At 42.7% G+C, this 26,122-nt stretch overlaps 1 protein-coding gene across 3 annotated transcripts; it reads left to right on the top strand.

Moving 5' to 3' along the window:
- Nucleotides 1–4,004: 4,004 nt before the first annotated feature.
- Nucleotides 4,005–25,789, top strand: CACFD1 (calcium channel flower domain containing 1). 3 transcript variants are annotated; one of them, XM_089677055.1, is made up of 7 exons: nucleotides 4,005–4,081; nucleotides 9,993–10,255; nucleotides 18,836–18,908; nucleotides 20,789–20,914; nucleotides 22,159–22,266; nucleotides 22,432–22,474; nucleotides 23,153–25,789. In XM_089677055.1, the coding sequence occupies exons 2-6, from the start codon at nucleotides 10,138–10,140 to the stop codon at nucleotides 22,448–22,450; spliced, it is 444 nt and encodes a 147-aa protein (XP_089533181.1). In that variant the 5' UTR covers nucleotides 4,005–4,081; nucleotides 9,993–10,137; the 3' UTR covers nucleotides 22,451–22,474; nucleotides 23,153–25,789. The 3 variants fall into 3 exon arrangements, with proteins under 3 accessions (XP_089533181.1, XP_089533179.1, XP_089533180.1); XM_089677053.1 differs by lacking the exon at nucleotides 22,432–22,474; XM_089677054.1 differs by lacking the exons at nucleotides 4,005–4,081; nucleotides 22,432–22,474 and adding an exon at nucleotides 9,091–9,400.
- Nucleotides 25,790–26,122: the final 333 nt, after the last annotated feature.

Below are 26,122 nucleotides of genomic sequence, written 5' to 3'. Positions count from 1 at the left end.
GGTTAAAGTAAGTGGTGAGGAGGTAATATACCTCTTCACTGCCTATCAAATGTTCTCTGAAGAGTGATCCAAATACTGACTGCTCTTCAGAGAGCAAAGCATATGTAAATGAACACTTATTTTTTTTTTCTTTAATTATAAAAATATTTAGTTTTTTTTTAACAGTTTTGGTGAAGTATCAGGGGTCTGTCTCACTTTTGAGATAGAGAAAGAAAATTAAAATGAGAATATAAATTCCTCAGTTCCTTTCTATGCAGCCTCTGTTGCACTGGACAGTGAATTTACAAACTGTAGCACTGTAAACATCTGCAGGAGGGGTAATCCCGGAGACAGGTGAATAGCAGGGATACAGTAGTGTCCCTAATCCAGGGGCGGATTGACAAATCATGGAGCCCCCAGGCAATAGGGGCTCATGGGGCCCCTGTGTCCTTGCCCAAACTCAAAAAAGCCTATGAAACAGGTACCAGGGGCATTTCATGGGGCCCCCTACTGACCCCGGGCCCTCGGGCAGTGCCTGAGTTTCCAAATGGTCCGTCCACCCCTGCCCCTATCTCTCTCTTCTTGCACAGGAACCTTTCCAGGAGGCTAATTCACTGTCCCTGACAAGCAAGGTTAGTCACCCTACTCTAGCCACTTGTAAGTGCACTATTAACACTGCCCATGCTAAAGATGGCCACCAAAGGTCACTAAGCGTTGCATTGTCCAATCAGACCACTGCTCCCCTAGTGACACCTAAAAATGTTCTTCCCAACCTACCCTCCTTCTGTACAGTGGCACAGCACACAGTGCCACCTACAGAATGGAGGACAAACTGCACCTGCCTACAAGCAAATTCAAAATGTGTTCCTTCCACCCTCTGCTGCCAAACTGGGTGTTGAGAGTCTTTTGTCAGGGAATCAGATAGCAACAGACTTTATGAGAATAGACATTCTAACATATAAAAATAATCTTGGTCATTTCATGCATGCATATCGCTCACATTTTTCAAACCTTACATTTTACATTGTCTGTAGTGCTCTGTGTACAATATCTTTACTGCACTTTACCCCATTTTCACACCTAAGTGTTTTCTGCAGTGATTTGCAGAAACGCACTACAGTCCATTTAACATGATTTCCTATGGGACAGGTTCACATCTCTGCGTTTTCACCCGGTGGGTTTTTTGTAAAGGGTCAGGGACTTTTTTAAATGCAAAAAGCTGCCTTTTTGGTTCTATATACTTCAATGGAAACTCTGCAGAAAAGCATGTACTGCATTTTTGCTGGTTTTTTGATGCGTTTTGATTTTAAAGTAGGTGTTGAGGAGGCAATATACCTCTTCACTGTCTATCAAATGCTCTGAAGAATGATCCAAATACTGACTTCTCTTCAGAGAGCAAAGCATATGTAAATGACGACTTATTTATTTATTTATTTTTTAAATGTTTTTTTTTTTTTAACAGCCCTGTTGGGGGGCTTTGCTGAACAATCAGGGGTCTGTCTCACTTTTGAGACAGAGAAAGAAAATGAGAATATAAATTCCTCAGTTTCTTTCTGTGCAGCATTTTTGCTGCGTTTTGCGTTTTAAACCTACCTAGCAACAAGAAAAAAAAACAAAAAAAACACAAAATGCATCAAAGATGTGGCAAAACTGCATGTGCATAAACGCACTGCAGAAATGGACCAAATGCAAGCTGCATAGGTGTGAACCTAGCCTCATATTTGGAGCTGAGACCACAGGAGACAAAGATCACCCTGTACAGAGAGATGTTTTTTTTTTTCTTTTTGTATTGTTTTCTTGTTTGAACAGTGAAGACATGTACTGCGTGAGTCACTCCAGGCACATGACCTTCCATGTCATCTTTTCCTACCATCATGCTTCCAGCTGAGTTCCTGTCAGTGTCATGTGACAGTGTATGTAAAGAGCTTTTATGGGGTTTAATAAAACATAAAACAAATGTGAAGAGCACAATTCTCTGTAATACACTTGGAAAGTAGATATGATACTCCTGTGTAATACAGAATACTAGAGGGCAGCTGTATCATCCTGTACAACATATTATGTTTAGGGGCTAGATCTGACACCACTGCAAATGTATTATACTTAGCAGATATGACACTGCTGTATAATATAATATATTTACAGAGTAGATACAACATTTCTATTCTGTAGAATATAATATAGAGAGTAGATATGATACTCCTGTGTAATATAATATAATATACACTGCAATATAATATAAGATTTTGGGTAGCACAGTGGCTAAATGGTTAGTACTTCCGCCTGGGTCGTTGGTTCAAATTCCAACCACGGCACCACCTGCTTGGAGTTTCAATGTTCTCCCTGTGCCTGCATGGGTTTCCTCCGGGTACTCCGGTTTCCTCCCACACTCCAAAGACATGCTGGTAGGTTAATTGGCTCCTGTCCAGGGGCGGACTGACCATTTGGAAACTCGGGCACTGCCCGAGGGCCCAGGGTCAGTAGGGGGCCCCATGAGATGCCCCTGGTACCTTTTTCATAGGTTTTTTTGAGTTTGGGCAAGGACACAGGGCCCCATGATCCCCTATTGCCCGGGGGCCCATGAGTTGTCAGTCCGCCCCTGCTCCTGTCTAAATTGGCCCTAGTATGTGTATGTATGAATGTAAGTTAGGGACCTTAGATTGTACGCTCCTTGAGGGTTAGGGACTGATGTGAATGTACAATATATATGTAAAGCGCTGTGCAAATTGATGGTGCTATATAAGTACGTGAAATAAAATAAATTTCAAATAACAGGTGCAGGTACTCCCCCCTTCTGAGTCAACCCCTTGTCTGCCCCCCTTATACAGAATCAAGTATCATTTTGCCATGCTAAGCAATTTGTATGGAATTTGTTAATGATAATAAGAAAAGCAGTAAAATATCTCCCCCCCCCCCGCAACAGTAAATCCCACAGCAAAAATAGACAACCAACAACAATAGATCTGCCAGCGGCCAGTAGCAATAGACCTCTCCCTCAACAGGGGATCCTTCCAAACAACAAATGCCCCCCCCCAGCAACATAAAACCTCCAACAGCAACAATAGACCTGCTCACAACAATAGACCTCCAGGAGCCAGTAACAACAGACCCTCCAGCAGACCCCAGCAGCTCTTGTCATTACATACTTTCAGTGCTGGAGGTTCCCCTGTGTTATTATTATTATACAGGATTTATATAGCGCCAACAGTTTGCTCAGCGCTTTACAATATAACGGGAGACAATACAGCAACCATACAGTTCAATAGAAGAGGGTCAGGAGGGCCCTGCACCTTGGAGCTTACAATCTAGCAGTGTTCTTGCTGAGAAAAGGCCTGGGTATGACACTCCAATATAATATAATATATCATATTATATCAGGTGTAGATATGGCACTGCTGTATACTATAGTATAATAGATTACAAAGAGTATTTATTTCAGGTACCTATATAGCGCTATCAATTTACACAGCGCTTTACATATATATTGTACATTCACATCAGTCCCTAACCCTCAAGGGGTGTACAATCTAAAGTCCCTAACTCACATTCATATACAAGGGCCAATTTAGACAGGATCCAATTAACCTACCAGCATGTCTTTGGCGTGTAGGAGGAAACCGGAGTACCTGGAGGAAACCCACGCAGGCACAGGGAGAACATGCAAACTCCAGGCAGGTGGAGCCGTGGCTGAGATTTGAACCAACGACCCGAGTACTGCCAGGCAGAAGTAATGACAAATAATATATAGATGTAACACTGCTGTATATTATCATTTATACATAGGACACTCCTGATAATAGAAAATAAAACATAGATATGGCACTCCTGATAACATGATATAATAACAATAGAATGGATCCTCAATGCTCTAACCCCGGCATAGGCTTTCCTAGGTGTGGAGGTTGATATGGGCTGTGAAATAGTTAACATCTTGCCGGAGGTGAGATGCTTACATTGTATGAGCCGCATCTAGCCTGACGTCACTCGGTATCCCCGCCCCCTAGACCGAGGGCTCCCTTCCAGCATGCAGTGCGGCGGACAGTGACGTGTTCGGGGGGAATTATTGTCATCCTGATCCGAGGAGGAGGGAGAATAAGGAACGGTATGTGTCCTCCTTTGTCATCCCCATCCCCCCAGTACATCCTCCTACATAGTAGAGTCCGCAGTGTAGGCTGTGTGCTCTCCTTTCACTGATCAGATCACAGAGTGTACGGAGCGGAGGAGTGCTGCCCCATCACCTACCCTGAGATCACAGAGTGTACGGAGCGGAGGAGTCCTGTCCTCATCACCTACACTGAGATCGCAGAGTGTACGGAGCGGAGGAGTCCTGCCCCCATCACCTACACTGAGATCGCAGAGTGTACGGAGCGGAGGACACCCGGCTGCCACAAAGAACTCCCCATATACTTCATGTCTTCTGTCTCCACATACAGGATATATAGAGAATGTTCTGCCCTATAATCAGCAGTGTCCCCTGTGTATACATGTGGGGTATGTGTGACTTTTATATACAAATGTAAGAAGTCCTATAAAATCTATATATTGCTCCTGTATAGTGTCTCCTGATCTGTATACTGTGTGTGTATCTATAGTGTGTACGCTCTCCTGATCTGTATACTGTGTGTGTATCTATAGTGTGTACGCTCTCCTGATATGTATACTGTGTGTGTGTATCTATAGTGTGTACGCTCTCCTGATCTGTATACTGTGTGTATCTATAGTGTGTACGCTCTCCTGATCTGTATACTGTGTGTATCTATAGTGTGTACGCTCTCCTGATCTGTATACTGTGTGTATCTATAGTGTGTACGCTCTCCTGATCTGTATACTGTGTGTGTATCTATAGTGTGTACGCTCTCCTGATCTGTATACTGTGTGTATCTATAGTGTGTACGCTCTCCTGATCTGTATACTGTGTGTATCTATAGTGTGTACGCTCTCCTGATCTGTATACTGTGTGTATCTGTAGTGTGTACGCTCTCCTGATCTGTATACTGTGTGTATCTATAGTGTGTACGCTCTCCTGATCTGTATACTGTGTGTATCTATAGTGTGTACGCTCTCCTGATCTGTATACTGTGTGTATCTATAGTGTGTACGCTCTCCTGATCTGTATACTGTGTGTATCTGTAGTGTGTACGCTCTCCTGATCTGTATACTGTGTGTATCTATAGTGTGTACGCTCTCCTGATCTGTATACTGTGTGTATCTATAGTGTGTACGCTCTCCTGATCTGTATACTGTGTGTATCTATAGTGTGTACGCTCTCCTGATCTGTATACTGTGTATCTATAGTGTGTACGCTCTCCTGATCTGTATACTGTGTGTATCTATAGTGTGTACGCTCTCCTGATCTGTATACTGTGTGTATCTATAGTGTGTACGCTCTCCTGATCTGTATACTGTGTATCTATAGTGTGTACGCTCTCCTGATCTGTATATATATGTATGTGTGTGTGTGTGTGTATATATATATATATATATATATATATATATATATATATATTAGTGGGGATCAAAAGTTTGGGCACCCCAGCTAAAAATTTGTATTAATGTGCATAAAGAAGCCAAGGAAAGATGGAAAAATCTCCAAAAGGCATCAAATTACAGATTAGACATTCTTATAATATGTCAACAAAAGTTAGATTTTATTTCCATCATTTACAAAATAACAGAAAACAAAAAATGGCGTCTGCAAAAGTTTGCACACCCTGCAGAGTTAATATCTTGTACTGCCCCCTTTGGCAAGTATCACAGCTTGTAAACGCTTTTTTGTAGCCAGCCAAGAGTCTTTCAATTCTTGTTTGAGGTATCTTTGCCCATTCTTCCTTACAAAAGTCTTCCAGTTCTTTGAGATTTCTGGGCTGTCTGTCACGCACTGCTCTTTTAAGGTCTATCCATAGATTTTCAATTATGTTGAGGTCAGGAGATCGTGAAGGCCATGGCAAAACCTTCAGTTTACGCCTCTTGATGTAATCCCCCGTGGATTTCGAGGTGAGTTTAGGATCATTATCCATTTGTAGAAGCCATCCTCTCTTTAACTTCAGCTTTTTCACAGATGGCATCAAGTTACCATCCAAAATTTGCTGAAATTTTATTGAATCCATTTTTCCTTCTACTCGTGAGATGTTCCCTGTGCCACTGGCTGCAACACAACCCCAAAGCATGATTGATCCAACCCCATGCTTAACAGTTGGACAGAGGTTCTTTTCATTAAATTCTGTGCCCCTTCTTCTCCAAACGTACCTTTGCTCATTCCGGCCAAAAAGTTCAATTTTAACCTCATCGGTCCACAGAACTTGTTTCCAAAATGCATCAGGCTTTTCTATATGTTCATTTGCAAAGTTCAAACGATGATTTTTGTGGTGAGGACGTAGAAGAGGTTTTCTTCTGATGACTCTTCCATGAAGACCATATTTGTACAAGTATCTCTTTATAGTGGAATAGTGTACCACAACTCCAGTGTCTGCCAGATCTTTCTGGAGGGATCGTGCAGTCAAACATGGGTTTTGAATTGTTTTTCTCACAATCCTGCGAGCTGTTCTGTCTGATATTTTTCTTGGTCTTCCAGATGTTGCTTTAACTTCCACTGTCCCTGATGACTGCCATTTCTTAATTACATTCCGAACAGAGGATATTGACATCTGAAAACGCTTTGCTATCTTCTTATAGCCTTCTCCAGCTTTGTGAGCGTCAACTATTTTCAGTTTCAGTTTTCTAGACAACTGCTTAGAAGAACCCATGGTGCTGATTGTTGGGGCAAGGTCAGATGAGTCTGGGCATTTAAAACCTTTGAGATTGACATGACCTGGTCTTCCCAGACGATGATTGAGAACAATCCATGACACTGGCAGGTCTCAGCTTGGCAAAGGGGGCAGTACATGCTATAAATTCTGCAGGGTGCCCAAACTTTTGCAGACGCCATTTTTTTGTTTTCTGTTATTTTGAAAGTGTAAATGATGGAAATAAAATCTAACTTTTGTTGACATATTATAAGAATGTCTAATCTGTAATTTGATGCCTTTTGGAGATTTTTCCATCTTTCCTTGGCTTCTTTATGCACATTAATACAAATTTTTAGCTGGGGTGCCCAAACTTTCGATCCCCACTATATAAATATTTATTTATTTTTATATATATATATATATATATATATAATGTTTTATTTAAATATATCAAAAATATATATATTTATATATATATATATATATATATATATATATATATATATATATATATATATATATATATATATATAAATAAATCCGGTGAATTAACAGGCAAGTACCCAGCATGGTGCATGAGAGCAGTGGCTCTCTGTGCTCTGTCCCTCTTCACAGGACAGATCCATAACAGAGGGAGCCATTGGCTCCCATTGCTGTCATTCATACTCTGTGGTGGGAGGGTAGGCTTTTCCCTGCTGTCTGTCTATGGATGCAGGCAGCGGAGTGCAGGAGCAAGCCTGCATCAGTGCCCCCATTGGAGGCGGCTTCCTAAGAGGGCATTGGATGGAGAGGAGGAGCTAAGAGCATCGGCAGGGGACCCAACAATAGGAGGATTGGGGCTGCTCTGTGCAAAACTATTACCCAGAGCAGGTAAGTATAACATGTTTCTTATTTTCATTAAAAAACAGCCGAAGCAGCAGCTTTACAATCACTTTAAAACAAAGTCTGTCACCGCTGGCAGTCGCTGGTCTTCCTTCTGGGTTCAAGGGCTGTGAACATTCGAATGGCTGGGTCACTACCACGAATGTGCACGGGAGTCATGGTTGTGGCACATTGCTCTCAGTGGGCAGCATACTCCAGTATGTGTCCCATTCAGCACAGTGCGCATGTGACGGTGACATCACTGGCCTCTACAGAACTGAATATCTCTGAAACTGTACACGTTTAGGGGATATTCACTGTGACTCCAGGTAAGCTTCATTATAAGCTCATAAAAAGTCAGAAAGCTCACTATTAACATTTTGAAAAAGAAAAATGCGCTTAGGAGGTGAGGCAGCCATTTTGGGCACACTTAGCTGAGCCAATCAATTTACCAGCTTCTTTTTGAAGTGTGGGAGTAAATTGAAGTTCTTGGGAGAAAGCCCACGTAAGTATAGAGCAGGGGCGGACTGACAACTCATGGGGCCCCCGGGCAATAGGGGATCATGGGGCCCCTGTGTCCTTGCACAAACTCAAAAAAGCCTATGAAAAAGGTACCAGGGGCATCTCATGGGGCCCCCTACTGACCCCGGGCCCTCGGGCAGTGCCCAAGTTTCCAAATGGTCAGTCCGACCCTGGTATAGAGAGAACATGCAAACTCCATGCGGATGGTTTCATAGACAGGATTGGATTCAGAGGACCCCCAGTGTTGCAAGGTAGGGGTGCTAACCTCTAAGTCACTGTGCTGTAGCTATCAAAGTACAACATCTTGATCTGTATACTTTGGGGTTATTGACTGAGAAAACCTGATGGATTAGCAAAGCTGCCAGGCAAATAGCATTTTCAGAAGATCTGTGAAGGAGGTCCATATATTGCTCAGCACAGAATCCTGTACAGTTTGTTGTTTCTGGCTGTCTTCACTGAGGTGGACCTGTCAGTGACTTTACACGACTGATAGCACAAAATCCAGCAACAATGTTACTTATAGGAAAATGCGCACTTTCTTTTTATTATAGGCCAGCCTTGAGATCCGTCCAAGTAATGTTATCTAGGCGGAGATGAAGTCCAGTCTCCTGCAGGCAAGGGAAGCATTTCCTTCAGTCATCAGGCTGTATATTGTAAAGCTGGCCATATACTAATATATTCATCTTACAGATTCCTCCATCCACTCTAAACACAGCAAATGGACAAATCTCCCGCTTAGGCTGTTGTATTATGACAGCTGTCAGAATACAGTGGAATCTGTCAGAGGATGACTGCAGCTGATTGGCTGCCATCACTAGCTGAGAATTATCTGCAGGGACTGATCTGTGTCAGGCATTGTGAACACAGGCAAGATTTACAATGTCATCAATAGTAATATGTTAGCTTGGGAACATTTAACATATAATATATATCTGCTGCTATATCCTTTTAAAAGATAAGTGAACTTTAAGGTAATACTATGGAGGAACTTCACACAACCCTTCTGCCGCCGCCCTCCCCCCCCTTTGTTATTTTTTTCCATACCATCTTCCTTTTCATACTGGGATTTCATCAAGAGACCTACTCACCCGCTAGGTGATTCCAACTCCTGCTAGGGATTCGCTGCTTCATATCAGCCCCCCACCCCACCATCTTTCTCTCCTGTGTCATCTGGAGCGGGCTGTCTCCCCCAGGTTCCGGTGTCTATACCTCTGACGTGGATATCCCAGGAGGCTGCAAGAGCAGGGTGATGTCACTCTCGCCTAGATGACAATGGAGACAGAGAACAGTTTGGACCATAGAACAAAAAAAAGGTAAACAAAAAAATTCTGTTGGCTATTTTAGGTTAAGGAGAGATGATGGAAAGGTGTATTTTAAAAGTAAAAGTCCACTTTAACAAATCTGCATGAATAAATTTCAGGTCACAGCATGCAAAGTTCATGTTCTTTTTCTGATGTCACCAGACTGCATTTGTAAGTCTTCTATCACCCAGTGATCTCTCAGACTGTTCACTGTAACTTTGTAGCAAGTCACACGGTGAGAGGCTGCAGCAGGGGCTGGTCTGTGTCAGGCATTTGTGAACATAGCCACAAACTACAGAGACACCAGGAGTTGCATCATTTTTGAGCCAGCATCTCAATCTAGGAAGTAAATCTTAACCCTGGACAACACCTACACAAAGTATAGTTCTAGTCTTCTGGAGAGAAAAGCAAAACATTCTCAGGTGGAGTACAGTGATCTCTGTGAATACCTGGAACTTAACGTGCATGCCCCTGCCTGCAATATATCTGATGCTAGGTAATTCTAATGACCATTAATAACTATAACTAGGTAATAAATGATAACTATTAATAACTAGGACTAGCTAATAATTAAACTATAATAACAGATTATTTTTCTATACAGGCAATATGTGGAAATCCCTCTAAACAGAGAATCCGCAATTCGTACACAAGGACGGTTGAAGCTGTGGGACGCAGAGCGGTAGGGTGCACAAAACGCAATCCCAAGCATTTCTGCTGACGTCGCTCTGGGACTTGAAGGCTCCAATATGAGCACAGTGCAACCAGACGCTGCAGCCCAGGAGAACAGTGCAAGCACTCAGGACGATGGCATGACTTGGTGGTATCGTTTGCTATGTCGGCTCGCAGGTGTCCTGGGCGGTATATGTAAGTCTACATTTTATGTATCAACTCAAAATCATCACAAGGGTATATAAGGTACATCACAAAGCCACCATGATCTACCTGCTCTGCAAAGGGACCGGTGATGACAATAAGGTGTTCAAATAAAACATTTCCAATATCATTCAAAACATCTCAAATGCCGTCCATTTTCCTGGATAGATGAACAGGTCTGAACTAGGAAAGAAAATCTGGCTGCCAAGATGCACTGGGAACTTTCTCGGATCTGATCTTGCATGAGTTTTTCTGCCATTGTAATGTAGTGAAGGGGAGCAGTACAGGCTCATAGTTTAGTAGGATGTAAAGAAAGCTTATGCTTTGGGGGGGTGGGGGGCAGTGCTGGCTGTGTTCCTTACCTGTCTGTCAACTCTAACTGCCACTGGTGCTCTCCTCCTTTACCCAAAGCTCCAGGCTGTGGGCAGAGCCGTACATTGGTCGATTTTTGAACTATTTTTCAATCGAAAATCGGACCTAAGAATAATTGGCTGATTTTTCGCTCTGTTAGTGGGGCAATGGCACCAGCCAATTTTTGTGGTTCCTCCCCATTTCGTTTATCAGGCATGCTGGAAAATTTGTGAAAAACGACCGATATTTGGAAATCATTGGTGGCACCATCGGATTACAGAACGGACAAAGTTTTCGATTTTTGATAAAAAAAATCGTTCAGAATTCGACCCATGTATGGCCAGCTTTAGCACCATCATGTACAATGCAGAGGCTAGGATGCAGGTGCAGCTAATCTACACTTACAGAGGCAGATGCAGGGGACTGGTTGCAGCACTGCAGGGTCCCTGCCGATGTGAGGAGTCAATCCCCCTAGACATAGTGAGCATTTAACCCTTGCAGTGTGTGTTTGCTGGGGGGAGGGCACTGCAACGGTAGACTTTTTTGATACTCCTGAAGTGTTCACGTGTTGCATGCAGGGTATATAAACAGCGGTCAGTATAGAAAAAAGTGGAATGAGCAAGGTCAAAAGACTTCTTAAAAATTATATATTTCTTGAGAGTTTAGGTAGCCATGGGCCAGTAGAATTACAATTCCCAGGATGCACTGCAGGATGTGTTGGGCTTTGTGGCTCCTCAGCTGCTGGGTAGCCATAGACAAGATATATATTTGGTTTGCAGTGATGATCCTTTAGCCCCACCCCCACCCCCTCATCTAGACCTGTATACATCCAAAAATAGTTTTGTCAAGTCATTTGGGTGACATTTATTGCACAAGTTGTGCAATGTAAGCACAACGGTGATCTCTCCCATCTGTCTGTGTGAATGTGGCTGCAGCTTTTCATTAAGTTGGAACTATGGTCAAAATCAAAAATGATATAATATGACTTGGCAAAATTAATGTTGTTGAGCAGATCTGCAGGTAAAAAAACTTTTGTTGCAGCAAGAATTAAAAGAAAAAAAAACTTACTATGTCAATGCAGTTGTCCATCTGCATTATACAGGTCACTTTATTTTTGCCCATAGTTATTTAATTAATAATATATTTATATCTTAAAAATATATAATAAAATAAAAAAAAACAGTATTGGATATATATACACACACATTATATTGCCAAAAGTATTGGTCGGCCTGCCTTTACACGCACATGAACTTTAATGGCATCCCAGTCTTAGTCCGTAGGGTTCAATATTGAGTTGGCCCACCCTTTGCAGCTGTAACAGCTTCAACTCTTCTGGGAAGGCTGTCCACAAGGTTTAGGAGTGTGTCTATGGGAATGTTTGACCATTCTTCCAGAAGCACATTTGTGAGGTCAGGCAAATGTGTTCTATCGGGTTGAGGTCAGGACTCTGTGCAGGCCAGTCAAGTTCCTCCACCTCAAGCTCGCTCATCCAGGTCTTCAGGGACCTTGCTTTGTGCACTGGTGCGCAGTCATGTTGGAGCAGGAAGGGGCCATCCCCAAACTGTTCCCGCAAAGTTGGGCATGAAAATGAAATTGTCCAAAATGTCTTGGTATGCTGATGCCTTAAGAGTTCCCTTCACTGGAACTAAGGGGCCAAGCCCAACCCCTGAAAAATAACCCCACACCACAATCCCCCCTCCCCCCAAACCTTACATTTGGCACAATGCAGTCAGGCAAGTACCGTTCTCCTAGCAACTGCCAAACCCAAATACGACCATCAGATTGACAAAAAAGTGTGATTCGTCACTCCAGAGACAATCTAGAGTCCAGTGACGGTGTGCTTTACACCACTGCATCTGACACTTTGCATTGTACTTGGTGATGTAAAGCTTGGATGTAGCTGCTCGGCCATGGAAACCCATTCCATGAAGCTCTCTATGCACTGTTGTGCTAATCTGAAGGTGCTTGATTTTATACACCTGTGGTCATTGAGGTGATTGGGACACCCTTCCAAATCATTAGATTCAGGTGTTCCAATCACCTCCATGGCCACAGGTGTATACAATCAAGCACCTAGACATGCAGACTGCTTCTACAAACATTTGTGAAAGAATGGGTCACTCTCAGGAGCTCAGAGAATTCAAGCGTGGTACCGTGATAGGTTGCCACCTGTGCAATAAGTCCATCCGTGAAATTTCCTTGCTACTAAATATTCCACGGTTAATTGTTAGTGATATTATGACTAAGTGGAAGCAACTGGGAACAGCAGCAACTCAGCAATGAAGTTGTAGGCCACGTAAAATGACAGAGCGGGGTCAGCGCATGCTGAAGCGCACAGTGCACAAAAGTCACCAACTGTCTGCAGAGTCAATAGCTAAAGACCTCCAATCTTTGTGTGGCCTTCAGATTAGTACAACAAGAAGTGAATAGAGAGCTTCATGGAATGGGTTTCCATGGCCAAGCAACTGCATTCAAGCCTTACATCACCAAGTGCAATGCAGTGATGTAAAGCACACCACCCCTAGACTCTAGAGCAGTGGAGACATGGTCTCTGGAGTGACCAATCATGCTTCTCTGTCTGGCAATCCGATGGACATGTCTGTGTTTGATGGTTGCCAGGAGAACCGTACTTGCCTGACTACATTGTGCCAAGTGTAAAGTTTGGTGGAGAGGGGATTATGGTGTGGGGTTGTTTTTCAGTGGTTGGGCTTGGCTCCCTAGTTCCAGTGAATGGAACTCTTAAGGTGTCAGCATATGAAGACAGTTTGAACAATTTCATGCTCCCAACTTTGTGGGAAGGCCCATTTGGGGATGGTTGATTTTTGTTCCAACACGACTGCGCACCAAGGCCCAAAGCAAGTCCATAAAGACATGGATGAGCGAGTTTTGGGTGGAGGAACTTGACTGGCCTGCATAGAGTCCTGACCTCAAGCCGATGGAACACCTTTGGGATGAATTAGAGCAGAGACTGCAAGCCAAGTCTACTCATCTGACATCAGTACCTGACCTCACAAATGCTCTTCTGGAAGAATGGTCAAACATTCCCATAGACACACTCCTAAACCTTGTGGACAGCCTTCCCAGAAGAGTTGAAGCTGTTTTAGCTGCAAAGGGTGGGCCAACTCAATATTGAACCCTACAGAGTAAGACTGGGATGCCATTAAAGTTCATGTGCATGTAAAGGCAGGCCGACCAATACTTTTGGCAATATAGTATGTGTGTATATATATCCAATACTGTTTTTTTTTTGTTTTTTTTATTATATATTTTTGAGATATAAATATATTAATTAAAACTGAACTATGGGCAAAAATAAATGTGTGTTTAAAGGCAGGCGGCCCAATACTTTTGGCAAGTGTGTGTGTGTGTGTGTGTGTGTGTGTTTGTGTGTGTTTTACCTCTGAACTGAATTTTAGGGAACTGAAAAAACTACCCGTGTGGTGATTCTTCTAGCACTGCAAAGGTTAAGTGCGCATTTTTGTCTAGGGTGCCATTAAAAAGCACATTCTTTCTTTCCTTCTCATTTACTCCTGCAGGCTCCTCCCCCTCCTCCGGTGTCTCCTCTCTGTGACACACTGTCCATCAGTAGCACTCTGACATCATCACTTACAATGCAGGAGTAGCAGTCCTGCATTGTAACTGAGCATGTTAAGAGCTTACCCTGTAACCCGAAGCATCAGAGGGAGGAGGAGGAAGCCTGCTGTTGGCAGAACAAGGGAGAAGGTAAGTAAACAAGCATGTGGGGAGCCCCACTTCAAGGGTAGTTTATTTTTTATTTTTTTTTTTAATTTTTGTAGTTTCCTGAAGATCAGCTAAAGTAATATACTGATGTTTAATTGGGTTTCTCCTAATTTTTTTTTTTCTGCCTGCGTCATAGTTGGGTGTCAGTCAGGGGCGGACGGACCATTTGGAAACTCGGCACTGCCCGAGGGCCCAGGGTCAGTAGGGGGCCCCATAAGATGCCCTTGGTACCTTTTTCATAGGCTTTTTTGAGTTTGGGCACAGGGGCCCCATGATCCTCTATTGCCCGGGGGCCCCATGAGTTGTCAGTCCACCCCTGGTGTCAGTTATTTTTCTTTATTTAACCTATCCTGGATGTGCAAGACATACAGTTGCAAGAAAAAGTATGTGAACCCCTTGGGATTACGTGGAGTTTTGCATGAATTGGGCATAAAATGTGCTCTGAACGTCATCTAAGTCACAACAATAGAAGAACACAGTCTGCTGAACATAATACTACACAAACATTAGATGTTGCCATGGTTTCATTGCACATAACATGTAAACATTCACAGTGCAGGGGGGAAAAAGTATGTGAACCTTTGGACTTAATAACTGCTTGACCCTCCTTTTGGCAGCAATAACCTCAACCAAACGTTTCCTGTAGTTGCAGATCAGACCTGCACAACGATCTGGAGTAATTTTGGACCACTCCTCTTCACAAAACTGTTTCAGTGTAGCAATATTCTTGGGATGTCTGGTGTGAATCGCTCTCTTAAGATCATGCCACAGCATTTCAATCGGGTTGAGGTCAGGACTCTGACTGGGCCACTCCAGAAGGCGTATTCTGTGCTGTTGCAGCCATTGTTTTGTTGAATTACTCGTATGCTTTGGGTCATTGTCCTGTTGCATCACCCATCCTCTGTTGAGCTTCAGTTGGCGGACAGATGGTCGTACGTTTTCCTGCAAAATGTCTTGATAAACTCTTGACTTTATTTTCCCATCAATGACAACAATCCGTCCAGGCCCTGAGGCAGCAAAGCAGCCCCAAACCATGATGCTCCCTCCGCCATGTTTTACAGTGGGGATGAGGTTTTGATGTTGGTGTGCTGTGCCTTTTTTTCTCCACACATAGTGCTGTGTGTTCTTCCCAAACAACTCAATCTTGGTTTCATCTGTCCACAGTATATTTTGCCAGTAGTGCTGTGGAACATCCAGGTGCTCTTTTGCAAACTTCAAACCTGCTGCAATATTCTTTTTGGACAGCAATGGCTTCCTCCGTGGTGTCCTCCCATGTACTCCATTCTTGTTTAATGTTTTCCTTATTGAGATGTGTCAACAAAAATGTTAGCATGTGCCAGAGATTTCTGTAGGTCTTTAGCTGACACTCTGGGATTCTTCTTTACCTCATGCAGCATTCTGCGCTGTGCTCTTGCAGTCATTTTTACAGGATGACCACGCCTAGGGAGAGTAGCAACAGTGCTAAACTTTCTCCATTTGTAGACAGTCTGTCTTACCGTGGACACATGAACATCAAGGCTTTTGGAGATACTTTTGTAACCCTTTCCAGCTTCATGCAAGTCAACAATTCTTGATCGTAGGTCTTCTGAGAGCTCTTTTCTGCGAGGCATGGTTCACATCAGACAGTGCTTCTTGAAACCAGTAAACCCAAAACAGGTGTGTGTTTTTTAAGGGCAGGACAGCTGTCAGCAACACATCCAATATCATCACACTGATTGGAGTCAAGGTTGGCTCACTCCTGGCTCCAATTAGCTCTGGGAGAAGTCATTAAGCTAGGGCCTCACATACTTTTTCCTCCCTGCACTGTGAATGTTTACATGTTATGTGCAATTAAACCATGGCAACATCTATTGTTTGTGTAGTATTATGTTCAGCAGACTGTGTTCTTCTATTGTTGTGACTTAGATGACCTTCAGAGCACATTTTATGCCCAATTCATGCAAAACTCCACGTAATCCCAAGGGGTTCACATACTTTTTCTTGCAACTGTACATGTTTGCATCCTCTCAGCTGATGCCATGCAGTAATTATACACTTCTGAGCCTCTCTGTGCCACGTCACTGTGTGTCACCCCTGTGCGGCTGATGTTCCACCAGCAGAGAAGACTTGGAACTGTGTCCCCCTGCTGTGCCCTGTCAGCTGAGACGAGTGGGTGTATCGTATGTGCCATGCAGAATTAATGAGCACCCGCCATCACACAATGCTGGTGTTCAGTTCGGAAAGACTCCCCCCATTCCCCGCTCAAGTCTTTGTTTTCTTCTGTGCTCCTCAGTTAAAGGGACAAGCGTACTGAGCAATCAAAAGCTGTGAAATTGTTTGATTTTATACAAATGTTGCATTTTGTACTGGTGAACATGAAGGAATGTTTATCTGAGATGAACATAACAGTAAAAGCTATGGAGGAGCCGGGTATTTTAGCAGCCATGATGCTGGGTCAGGCCAGCTATAGGACAATACACTCAGTGTAGGCCAGTTATAGCAGATACATTGTGGTGACATGACAGCTATACGGATGTGTGCTGTGTTGTCTCTGCCTCTTCCTCATGGCTGTAGGCTAAGTGTGGGTGAGAGGGACCTCTTGCTTCATTGTGCAGATGAGAAGTAGATAATTATAGTGTATCTAAACCCTATCACAGAAATGTAATACATTGCAGCTTACCAGCTTTTAGATGTAGTGGCTGCATTAGTTTTCTTTATTCAGGCATTTTTTCTTTATTTTTACCTGGTGATCCTGCTATTAGCACACATCCTGTTCAAAGGTGACAGTGCTATGGAGGAGCATTGCTGTCACCCTAGGCTGCTCACACACACTGATTTGGACAACAGAACTCAGCCCTCTCTCCTCATCTCTATAACATTAGAGTGATATGTTCTGTAGTCCAGCAGGGAAGGAGTTGGGGTGATAACTGTGCTTGGTGAGGTAATGCAGGGGAAGTTGGGAGCTCATTTTATTTCAGGCAGGATCAATAGATGTTTTCATTCACTTGCAGCTTTTTTTAAAGAGGCAAAACAAACATTTCTCCCTTGATATTTTTCTCTAAAAAAAACCTCCAACAGAATCCTGTTTGTAAGTAGATGTGGAACATTGTTAATGATCATAGAGCTGGTTCAGATCTGTTCAGTTATGTCATGATGAGGGAGGGGTGTTTTTTTTTTTTTCTTTTTCTTCCATGTATTGCTGACTGTATACAGGAACAGGTGGTTGACATAATATTGGGGTTTTATAATGTATTACATGGATTCAGTTTAGATTCCTGTTGACACTTTTCTGCTGGTGGAACCCAGCACTTTAAGGGAATCTGCAGCCTGGTAGGCAGACTCCCGATCAGGGGCGAACTGACAACTCATGGGGCCCCCAGGCAATAGGGGATCATGGAGCCCCTGTGTCCTTGCCCAAACTCAAAAAAGCCTATGAAAAAGGTACCACGGGCATCTCATGGGGCCCCCTACTGACCCCGGGCCCTCTGGCAGTGCCCGAGTTTCCAAATGGTCAGTCCGCCCCTGCTCCGATCATGTGATCACTATAATTGACTGTAAAGCTAGGTTTACACTCATGCGGTGCTGTACATCGCATGTGATTCGCACAGGAACTGCATCGCACTCCTGTGCAAATCACATGTGATTTGTGTGCGGTGCGATTGGAGCCATACATTATGTATGGCTCCAATCGCACCGCATCAGCACCAAAAAGGTGCAGGACCTTTTTTTGGGTCCCCACTAGAATCAGATTGCATGGGTATTCAAACCTATGCAATCCAATTCTGCACATCGCACTGCATTTTACGGACCAATTTCAGGGTGTTGTTAACTTAACATACACACCTGCAGCGGTTCGCATGAACGGGGTGCGATTGTGATGCGGTGCGGAATTCGCACAGAAAACGCTGTGAATTCCGGACCACATCAGTGTGAACCCAGGCTAACGGTGATCACATGGTCTGTAGCCCAACCTACCGATTGAAAACTTTGACAAGGAGCTGTTGCTGACAGCTTGGCCACAACACTGTCCGAGTTGGGGGGTCTGAGTGAGTGCACTCCCAGCACAAGACTGCGGCACTATCTGTATGCATTTATGTAGAGCCCACTGCTCTGTTGCCACATATGTGCATACACCCATTAGTAAGGGGTTAATCAAGGCAGTCTCCTGCAGAGGAAATTGAGGTGGCTCAGCTTTTTGATCAAGTGATAGTCTCTTTCATATGGTAAGGTAGGGCAGTGAAATGATCAACCTGGATAAAGTTTTGAGGGCTCATTGTTTCATTTAGATCTGTTCAGACTTCTGAAGTATTCATAAGTCCCGGGGTAGTAATGACCTTCTGCTTATTGTGGTGAGGAAGGATAGACACAAAAGATGTTATTTCTATGGGGTGTTCTGAAGAAAACTGAGTGGAAATGCTGCTTAAAACTACATTTATAAGAATTTCTGACTGGCAGTATAGTTGATAACTATGTTCTCGATGTTTTCTTGTTTTGCAGCCTGCGCTGTGGCGGGTGTATGGAATTGCGTCACCGTCTATCCATTAAATATTGCGGCTGGCGTTTTTATGATGTGAGTATGCGCAGGAACTGACCAATAGGCCGTATGCTTTTATTCTACTGGGAAAGTGAAATGCATGTACAAGAATTTTGTATCTGCTGAATAATCTAGAAAGTAAAACACATCTTCCTGTAATCTTTAACCCCTGCACCCCCACTTGTGCTGTATGTGTGTATAGCATAAGGAAGGGGATAACACCATCCAGAAGCTGACCTTATGCAGACATCTTGCCATTTAGGGTTGAAACTACCCATTGACACCCTTTAACAGCCATTGAGACAGTGACTTTGTTAGGCTGATGAAGGGGATAGTTGTCCTCGCAACGCATTCCATACAACAGTCTTGAATATGCCAGTGGCAGGGGTGTATTTACCACAAGGCAAACAACGCATTTGCCTAGGGCGGTATTTTTCAGCGGGGGCAGCACTGCCCCTTGGAAGAAGGGACAGAAGAAGGGACACACGTGGCATGGGGACCTGGTGGGTTCCGAGAGATGCTATGGGTTTCATGACGGTGTATGCACAGCCTGACTCTTGTTCCTGGGGATGTCCAGAGCTGTGAAGGTGAGTGTCTTTTTTCTCTCGCCATAGGGGATGGTGGCTGGTGTATGGGGGGGCAGTGGTAGTGGAAGGCTCAGGTGGAGGGCAGGGGTGCTCTTGGCAATGTCAGGCTCTTTCTGTGGGGGGGGTATGGCACCAATTTTTCTGTTGCCTAGGGCAACACAAAACCTAAATACACCACTGGCCTTGGTAGGAGGAAGCAGGAGGCTGAGGGTGAGAGGTGTATGCTGTCCAGTGCATAGAGCACCCGTGGAGAGATCTCAGAACAGCAGTTGGGAAAAGGAAGCCTTCTAATCCAAGAGGCCTGGAGCAGTTGGAGAAAGAAGAATGGTCCAGAATTCCAGTAGAGAAGTGTAAGAAACTCATTGATTTTTAAAGGAAAGCGATTGATTTAAGTTATTTTTTTCCAAGGGGTATGCTACCAAATATTAAATTGAGGGTGCCAATAATTTTGTCCAATCCATTTTTGGGGTTTTGTGTGGAATGTCTCAGATTTGGCTTTTTGTTTCTCCACTTTTTTGTCTCATACCAATACAAACAAAAGAAATAAACTTGAGAATGCCTACACATTTGAAATTGCAACAATTTTCTGGGCAAAGTGGTGCATTATCTGATAGAAATTCAGGGGTGCCAATATTTTTGGCCATGACTGTATGACTGAAAAATAATCCATATCCCCGTTGCTCATGAAACTCCGGGTCCCACGTAGGATGGGTCCATGGGATGGGTTTCCCAGTGCCGAACTTATGCAAACATCACAGCTTGCCCTAACCATTGTTTATCACTAGGTGGCCCCAGGACTCACAGCTTGCCCTAACCATTGTTTATCACTAGGGGGCCCCAGGACTCAAATAACAGTCACTGTACCAGTGTCTCTGTATTAAGCAGAACCAATCTGTGAATCACTTTTGGTGCAAGGTGGGCTCACACTTGTAGTTTCTCAGTAGCTTCAAGGCCACCCTTTGACTGTAAGTACAAGTAATCTGAATAATTGCAAATAAATTACTTTTAAGTGTAAGAGAGCTCCTGATAACATTTACAGGCATATATAAATCTTCACACCTGAGATTCCACATTTATACCACTTTGCTATGCAGGCTTTGTCAGCCATCATTTTAGACCAAAGGAGGCTACGTCTTGGCAGCTTGCAGCATTTGTACAGGGAATACTGGACAGGTAGCTGGATATCTTCACTAACTATACATTTTCATTTTAAAGATCTTGTGATATTTGTAAAAGTTGTACTTATTTAGGAATATTATAATTTGCGCTAAAACAATTCTATGTGTAGTGATCTTTTTAGCTGACTGTCATTTATTTTGACCCTTGCAGGGTGAATGCACTTGTTCTGTTTCTCTGCGAGGCTCCATTTTGCTGCCAGTTCATCGAATTTGCAAATACTGTCGCCAACAAAGCTGACCAATTGCGGCCTTGGCAGAAAGCCCTGTTTTACTGCGGGTATGAAACCAGAGATGGAGACTAAAATGTGTCATGCACCCAATATATAATATCCCCTAGATTGAATAAAAATTGTGTAGTATCAGAGCCTGGTCAAACATTCTGTTCAGTCGGCAAGCAGGATACTCTGGGTAGGTGATGATGATTTTTTTTTTTTTCTAGAAATTTTAAAGGTACATTTTGACCAGCCATCATTATTAAATATGGTGAAATTTAGTTATTTTAACTCTAGAATTATTTTAACAATTTTTCTACAAAAAAGTTTCAAATAAACTTTTAGATTTTACTCCCCTTGAGGGTTAGGGACTGATGTGAATGTACAATATATATGTAAAGCGCTGAGTAACTGACGGCGCTATATAAGTACCTGAAATCAATAAATAAATAAATAAAACACAAGCATTTTCCTATTCTAGTTATGAGGTCTGACCTGCCCCCTTCTTCTCCTCTGCTGCACTTTCCTGGGACGAGACAAATGCAAATGGAGGGAAGATTGCCCGACCTCTTGTTGTCTGCATTCCTCTTGTCCAGAGAAAGTGCTCTGAGCCTAGACAAGCTGCAATTACAAAGCAGCCGCCTCCTTCTGTTAGCTGTTGTTGGAATGGCTGCAGCAAGAAAGGGGGGGGGGCAGATCAGACCCCATAGCTAAGGGTTAGGAAGCACCTACCAGTATAGGGCAAAGTGCAGAACAGTGAAAAGAAAATGTAAATGATAACTTCTTTTATACTGCTTATCCTGCTGCCAGTAGCCCCTGTTTAGGAAATGTTACAAAATTTATATTTGGTAACTAGTTGCTCCTGAGAGACTCAGCTAATACAATGTATTCATGTTTGTTTTACATTTTAACAAATATTGATGTTGAAACACATGCGAAACATTGCCGTTAATGACAGCTTCTATCAGACAAATTGGTATGCCAACTGTCCAACTCATGATGGATTCCAGCAGTAGCATGGATGTAGCCTCAGTAGAGAAGAATTCTAGGACATACGAATTATGTTCTAGAGCTCTTAACTGGTCATAGTTTAACTCCTTGAGAACAGCGTAATGCATATTGAGCGTAATGCGTAAAGCTACATTACATGTCACTGTGTTGTTCAAGGGAGGGCTTAATTGACAGCTCCAGAATGGTCATGGACAGCTTACTGTCATCTACTAGTGATCGGTAGGACAGGCTCCTGATTATGTCACCACTGTCAAGCAATTTACATATATTTATTCACATTTGTCCTTGTTTACTGCAGGATGGCGCTGTTTCCCATTTTCCTCAGCTTCACAATTACCACCCTCTTTGGTAATGCTATCGCCTTTGCGACTGGAGTCTTGTATGGGCTGTCTGCACTGGGGAAGAAGTAAGTTGTTCTGGATAAAAGTCATATATTCTTCTTTAGATGCGTATTTCAGTTTTTTTTGTGGCTGCTTTTTTACATTCAGTCACTTGCCAGCTTCTTATATCTCTGGAGGCTCCAATCGTGAGATATCTCTAACAGAATTCCTCATTTTTCCAACTGTCACAGCTGTTTCCAATCCAAATAATGATTGCCAATGGGTACTGCATGAGTAAGTGGTATTTTTATGCACGCCAGCCACATAACATTGTTTTGTAATTATAACATAACACTGTTTTATTTAACCTCATACTGTTTTTATTGTATTCCTGTCCAGGGGCGGACTGACAACTCATGGGGCTCCCGGGCAATAGGGGATCATGGGGCCCCTGTGCCCTCGCCCACACCCAAAAAAGCCTATGAAAAAGCCAATGAAAGGTACCAGGGGCATCTCATGGGGCCCCCTACCGACCCTGGGCCCTCGGCCAGTGCCCGAGTTCTCGAATGGTCAGTCCGCCCCTGTTCCTGTCTATCTTGATGTAATGATAGCTTTATGTGGTGTGTTAGCGTTCACCACTGGAAGACTGATGCCGGTAGTTTTTGGCACAGAGGTCTTGGTGTAAAGAGATGCCCAACCCTATGAACCTCTTAACACTAACCCTCCCTATAACCCCCTCAATACCAGCCCCCCTCCCCAACTCTGATAAAAAACCTGCCCCATCACCCATGCACTGAACAATGTTTATATGGTTGCTGGGATTCCTTGTGTTGAAGACCAACCCTTCCTGTGCCAGAGGATCAAAGCACTGAAGAACCGGATCCCCTTGCCTCCAGCTTTCCTTGCTCTGCTCACATTGCTGTAGTGATGAGGTGACACAACACCTTGAATAATAATCTTCCTTTTTTACAGGGGTGATGCAGTCGCTTATGCCAAGCTTCAGCAGCAGAAGAAACAGACAGATGAAGAGAAAGAGGCTGGGACATAAATAATTTAGAGCCTCACATCTAGTCTTTTAGCTTTAACCAATTCCATTTTGTTTTTTTTCTTTTTGTCTTTTTTTTTTATGTGATCTTTAAAAAACTATAGGATCGTGTGAACTGTTTTACATCTGAGAATGGAACTCGTGGGAATTTTTTTTTTTTTAGCTGATAATTTACTTTTCATAATAAGCTTCAGATATCGGAACTCTTTCTGGCAAACAATGCAAGTTTTGTCAAGCACAAAAAAAGGGAAGTCTTGCATCCATCATCTTCAGATTCCGATGGTAAATCGGCCATGTCCACATTTAAACAGGGAATCGCATATGTTACAAAGGTTGCAGACCCAGTTTTTTTATCTTTTATTTTTTTTAACTTGATAACTGAGCTGAATTTTTAACTTTCTGGATTTAGTGTTTAGTGGAATGCCAGTATGATGATCTGGTTTCATCGTCTTCACTCATTGACCATCTGCAAACGTTTAGCAGATGATATCAGAGTCTGGGGATTTTGTGAATCTACTTAGCATATCATTGTCCTTGAGGTGGCTTTACTTTTTGTAATGATTTATTTAGTAATCTAAAGGTTCATCCATGTTATTGTTTGGAAAGCATTTTGAGTGCAGTGATAAATGGGAGTATCAAACCTCCTTCGACGTTGAGGACAATGCTGTGCACAGTTTTTATTGGAAATATCGTACCTGTCTGTATCAAAAAACATTCTGGGATCATTTTCACTGTTTTTAGAGACTTTGGTGGGTTAAAGATGTAACTGATGATTTGCTCTACCTTAACCTACACATAATCTATCTCCTTTTTTTTTTTTTCTTTTTTTTTAGTAGAGATAGGCAGCTCCATATTGTAGCTTGCCACTCTTTTACAAATAGGAGAAACATGTAGAGCTGAAATTGGGTGATATTCAGCAAAATTAAATGCTGTTATTTGAGTGGTTTGTGCTGACTGTGATTTTATAGGCGGCTGTGTCTGCCTCTTTCAGTGCTTTCCAGTACTGCCAGGTCTCTTCCTCCTGACTCAGGAAAATCTACTTGCAGGAAAACCATCATCCTTTACTCTCTGAGCTAAAAGAAATGCTTGGATACAGAGTTCATCCAGCTGGCTGGAAACTCTCCGGTTGACCTATAAAATGCCCAGTGTTTGTTCTTTGTCTGACACCTCACAAAGCTGTTTGTCCAGTTATTGCTCCAACCCTCAGCACAAACCCCCAAACCTGGAAAATTTGCATTGTGGAAATATTGATTTTGCATTAAAACTAAGTGCTAACATTGGCCCAAATGAGCAGTGCTGAAGTCTCAGTGAGTTCAGCATTTATCCTGAAGTCTGCCTATGAGGGCAGTGTGTAGTCACTTTTTTATTGAGGAGGTGTGTGAGTAGCATTTTCATAATGAAAGTGCAGGTATCCTTTAACATGGTCTTTCTCCCTTGTCACTGAAAGTGAATGAAAAAGTTGAAAAAGTTGAAAAGTTGAAAAAGTTGAAAATTCTTTATGACAGCGAGCTGCCTGGGCCATTGAAAGGGCTTATTTTTGCCTTTTTTAAGGTAGTCCTAATCAGGCCAGTCACCTTAACTGTACATTGGATCCCTGCAGGCAGAGTCTATATAAGCGCTCAGCACATGAGCAGTTGCCATCTCTTGGCCTCTTTGAACAGCTACGGGGCAGAGGTGGCCAGTAACTTGTATGGAGGAAGGTTTTTGTCTGTCCTCAGAGTGACATAAACAGACATGAGAGAGGCAGCAAGGCAAACACTGAGAATGCCATTGATCTTTCTTATTGCCTGTGGTAGACACAGAGATGATGGACAGTACCATTTTCTTCACTCCTGCTCCGCACTCCACCTCTCTTTATTGTTTTTCATTTTGAAAGAAAACATGACAGAGGAGAGGATGACCATTTTATCACCTTGCAAGCAGAGTTTGAAGGGCTGGTCCACTTAGAACTGGAAATTAATTTCTTAATGGACGCTGGAAAGTTTAACCAACTCTTTCTATCCCTCAAGGACTTTGTGATCCCTGTGCAGGTCCTTGGTTCTACATAACTGCTGTTGCTGCAGCCTTTATATCTTGTCTCTACCCTCTCTTTGGATTTTGAACTACAAAATGATGGGAGAAAATTCAGCTACTCTCTCTAAGACAGCAGTCATTAAAAGTAAAGACTTAAATGTTATGAAATCAACAGCAGAATGGATTCTTATTAATTAGAATGCTAACAAATGCTGAAAAACGAATTTATTGTAGGTCACTTATAATGTATACATAGTTTAACACCTGTAATGGGACATTAATAAAGGGACATTATCCAGGAAACAATGGGAGAGATTTATAATGTTTGCTGCTCAGCAAGGTAGTGCGAAGTAAGAGCAGCATTGTGTTTTATTAGCCTGATTTGGTATAAGATTGCACCTTGTCTCCAAAATTGTCTCTCAGAAGCTCATTAATAACAGTGGTCCAGTATAAAACATAGCCAGACCAATTGTTACAGCTCTCTCTGTTTTCAAGGATGATTATGTTTTACTTTTTAAAAAAATAAAAAATAAATAATGCTTTAAACCATTCTTAGTATCACGAAGTTACTGAAACAGTATAGCTTGGTCCTAGAGAATGCACCATCATTGACAGGGCTGTAACAAGCTTGGGGACATAAGCAGTGGGGTCTGTGGCATATTTTACCCACCTCCCCTCAAACTTTGTGTTCTAAATGTACAGAGCGGAAAGCTAGACAATACCACCTTGATCAATGGCAGATGGGCTTTCGTAAAAAAAAAGGTACCTTGATATATTTTATTTTTGGCAGGAGTATCCAAGAATGTTTAGTGTAGATTTGTCTTAATTTTAAAATTGAAACTATCCTTTAATTTTTAAATGTCATAAGTATGGAAAATAAATGT

This window comes from Staurois parvus, unplaced genomic scaffold, assembly GCF_062004578.1.
Source record: "Staurois parvus isolate SC_StPar_1 unplaced genomic scaffold, SC_StPar_1.0 ptg000176l, whole genome shotgun sequence".
Lineage (NCBI taxonomy): Eukaryota > Metazoa > Chordata > Amphibia > Anura > Ranidae > Staurois > Staurois parvus.
This window is presented reverse-complemented; position numbering and strand designations above follow the sequence as displayed.

Bases quoted from the DNA above. Each gene is read 5' to 3' on its own strand.
- CACFD1 (XM_089677053.1), top strand. From the start codon at position 10,138: ATGAGCACAGTGCAACCAGACGCTGCAGCCCAGGAGAACAGTGCAAGC. The intron at 10,256-18,835 runs GTAAGTCTACAT...CTTGTTTTGCAG, and splicing joins AGGTGTCCTGGGCGGTATAT to CCTGCGCTGTGGCGGGTGTA. The intron at 22,267-23,152 runs GTAAGTTGTTCT...CCTTTTTTACAG, and splicing joins CTGTCTGCACTGGGGAAGAA to GGGTGATGCAGTCGCTTATG.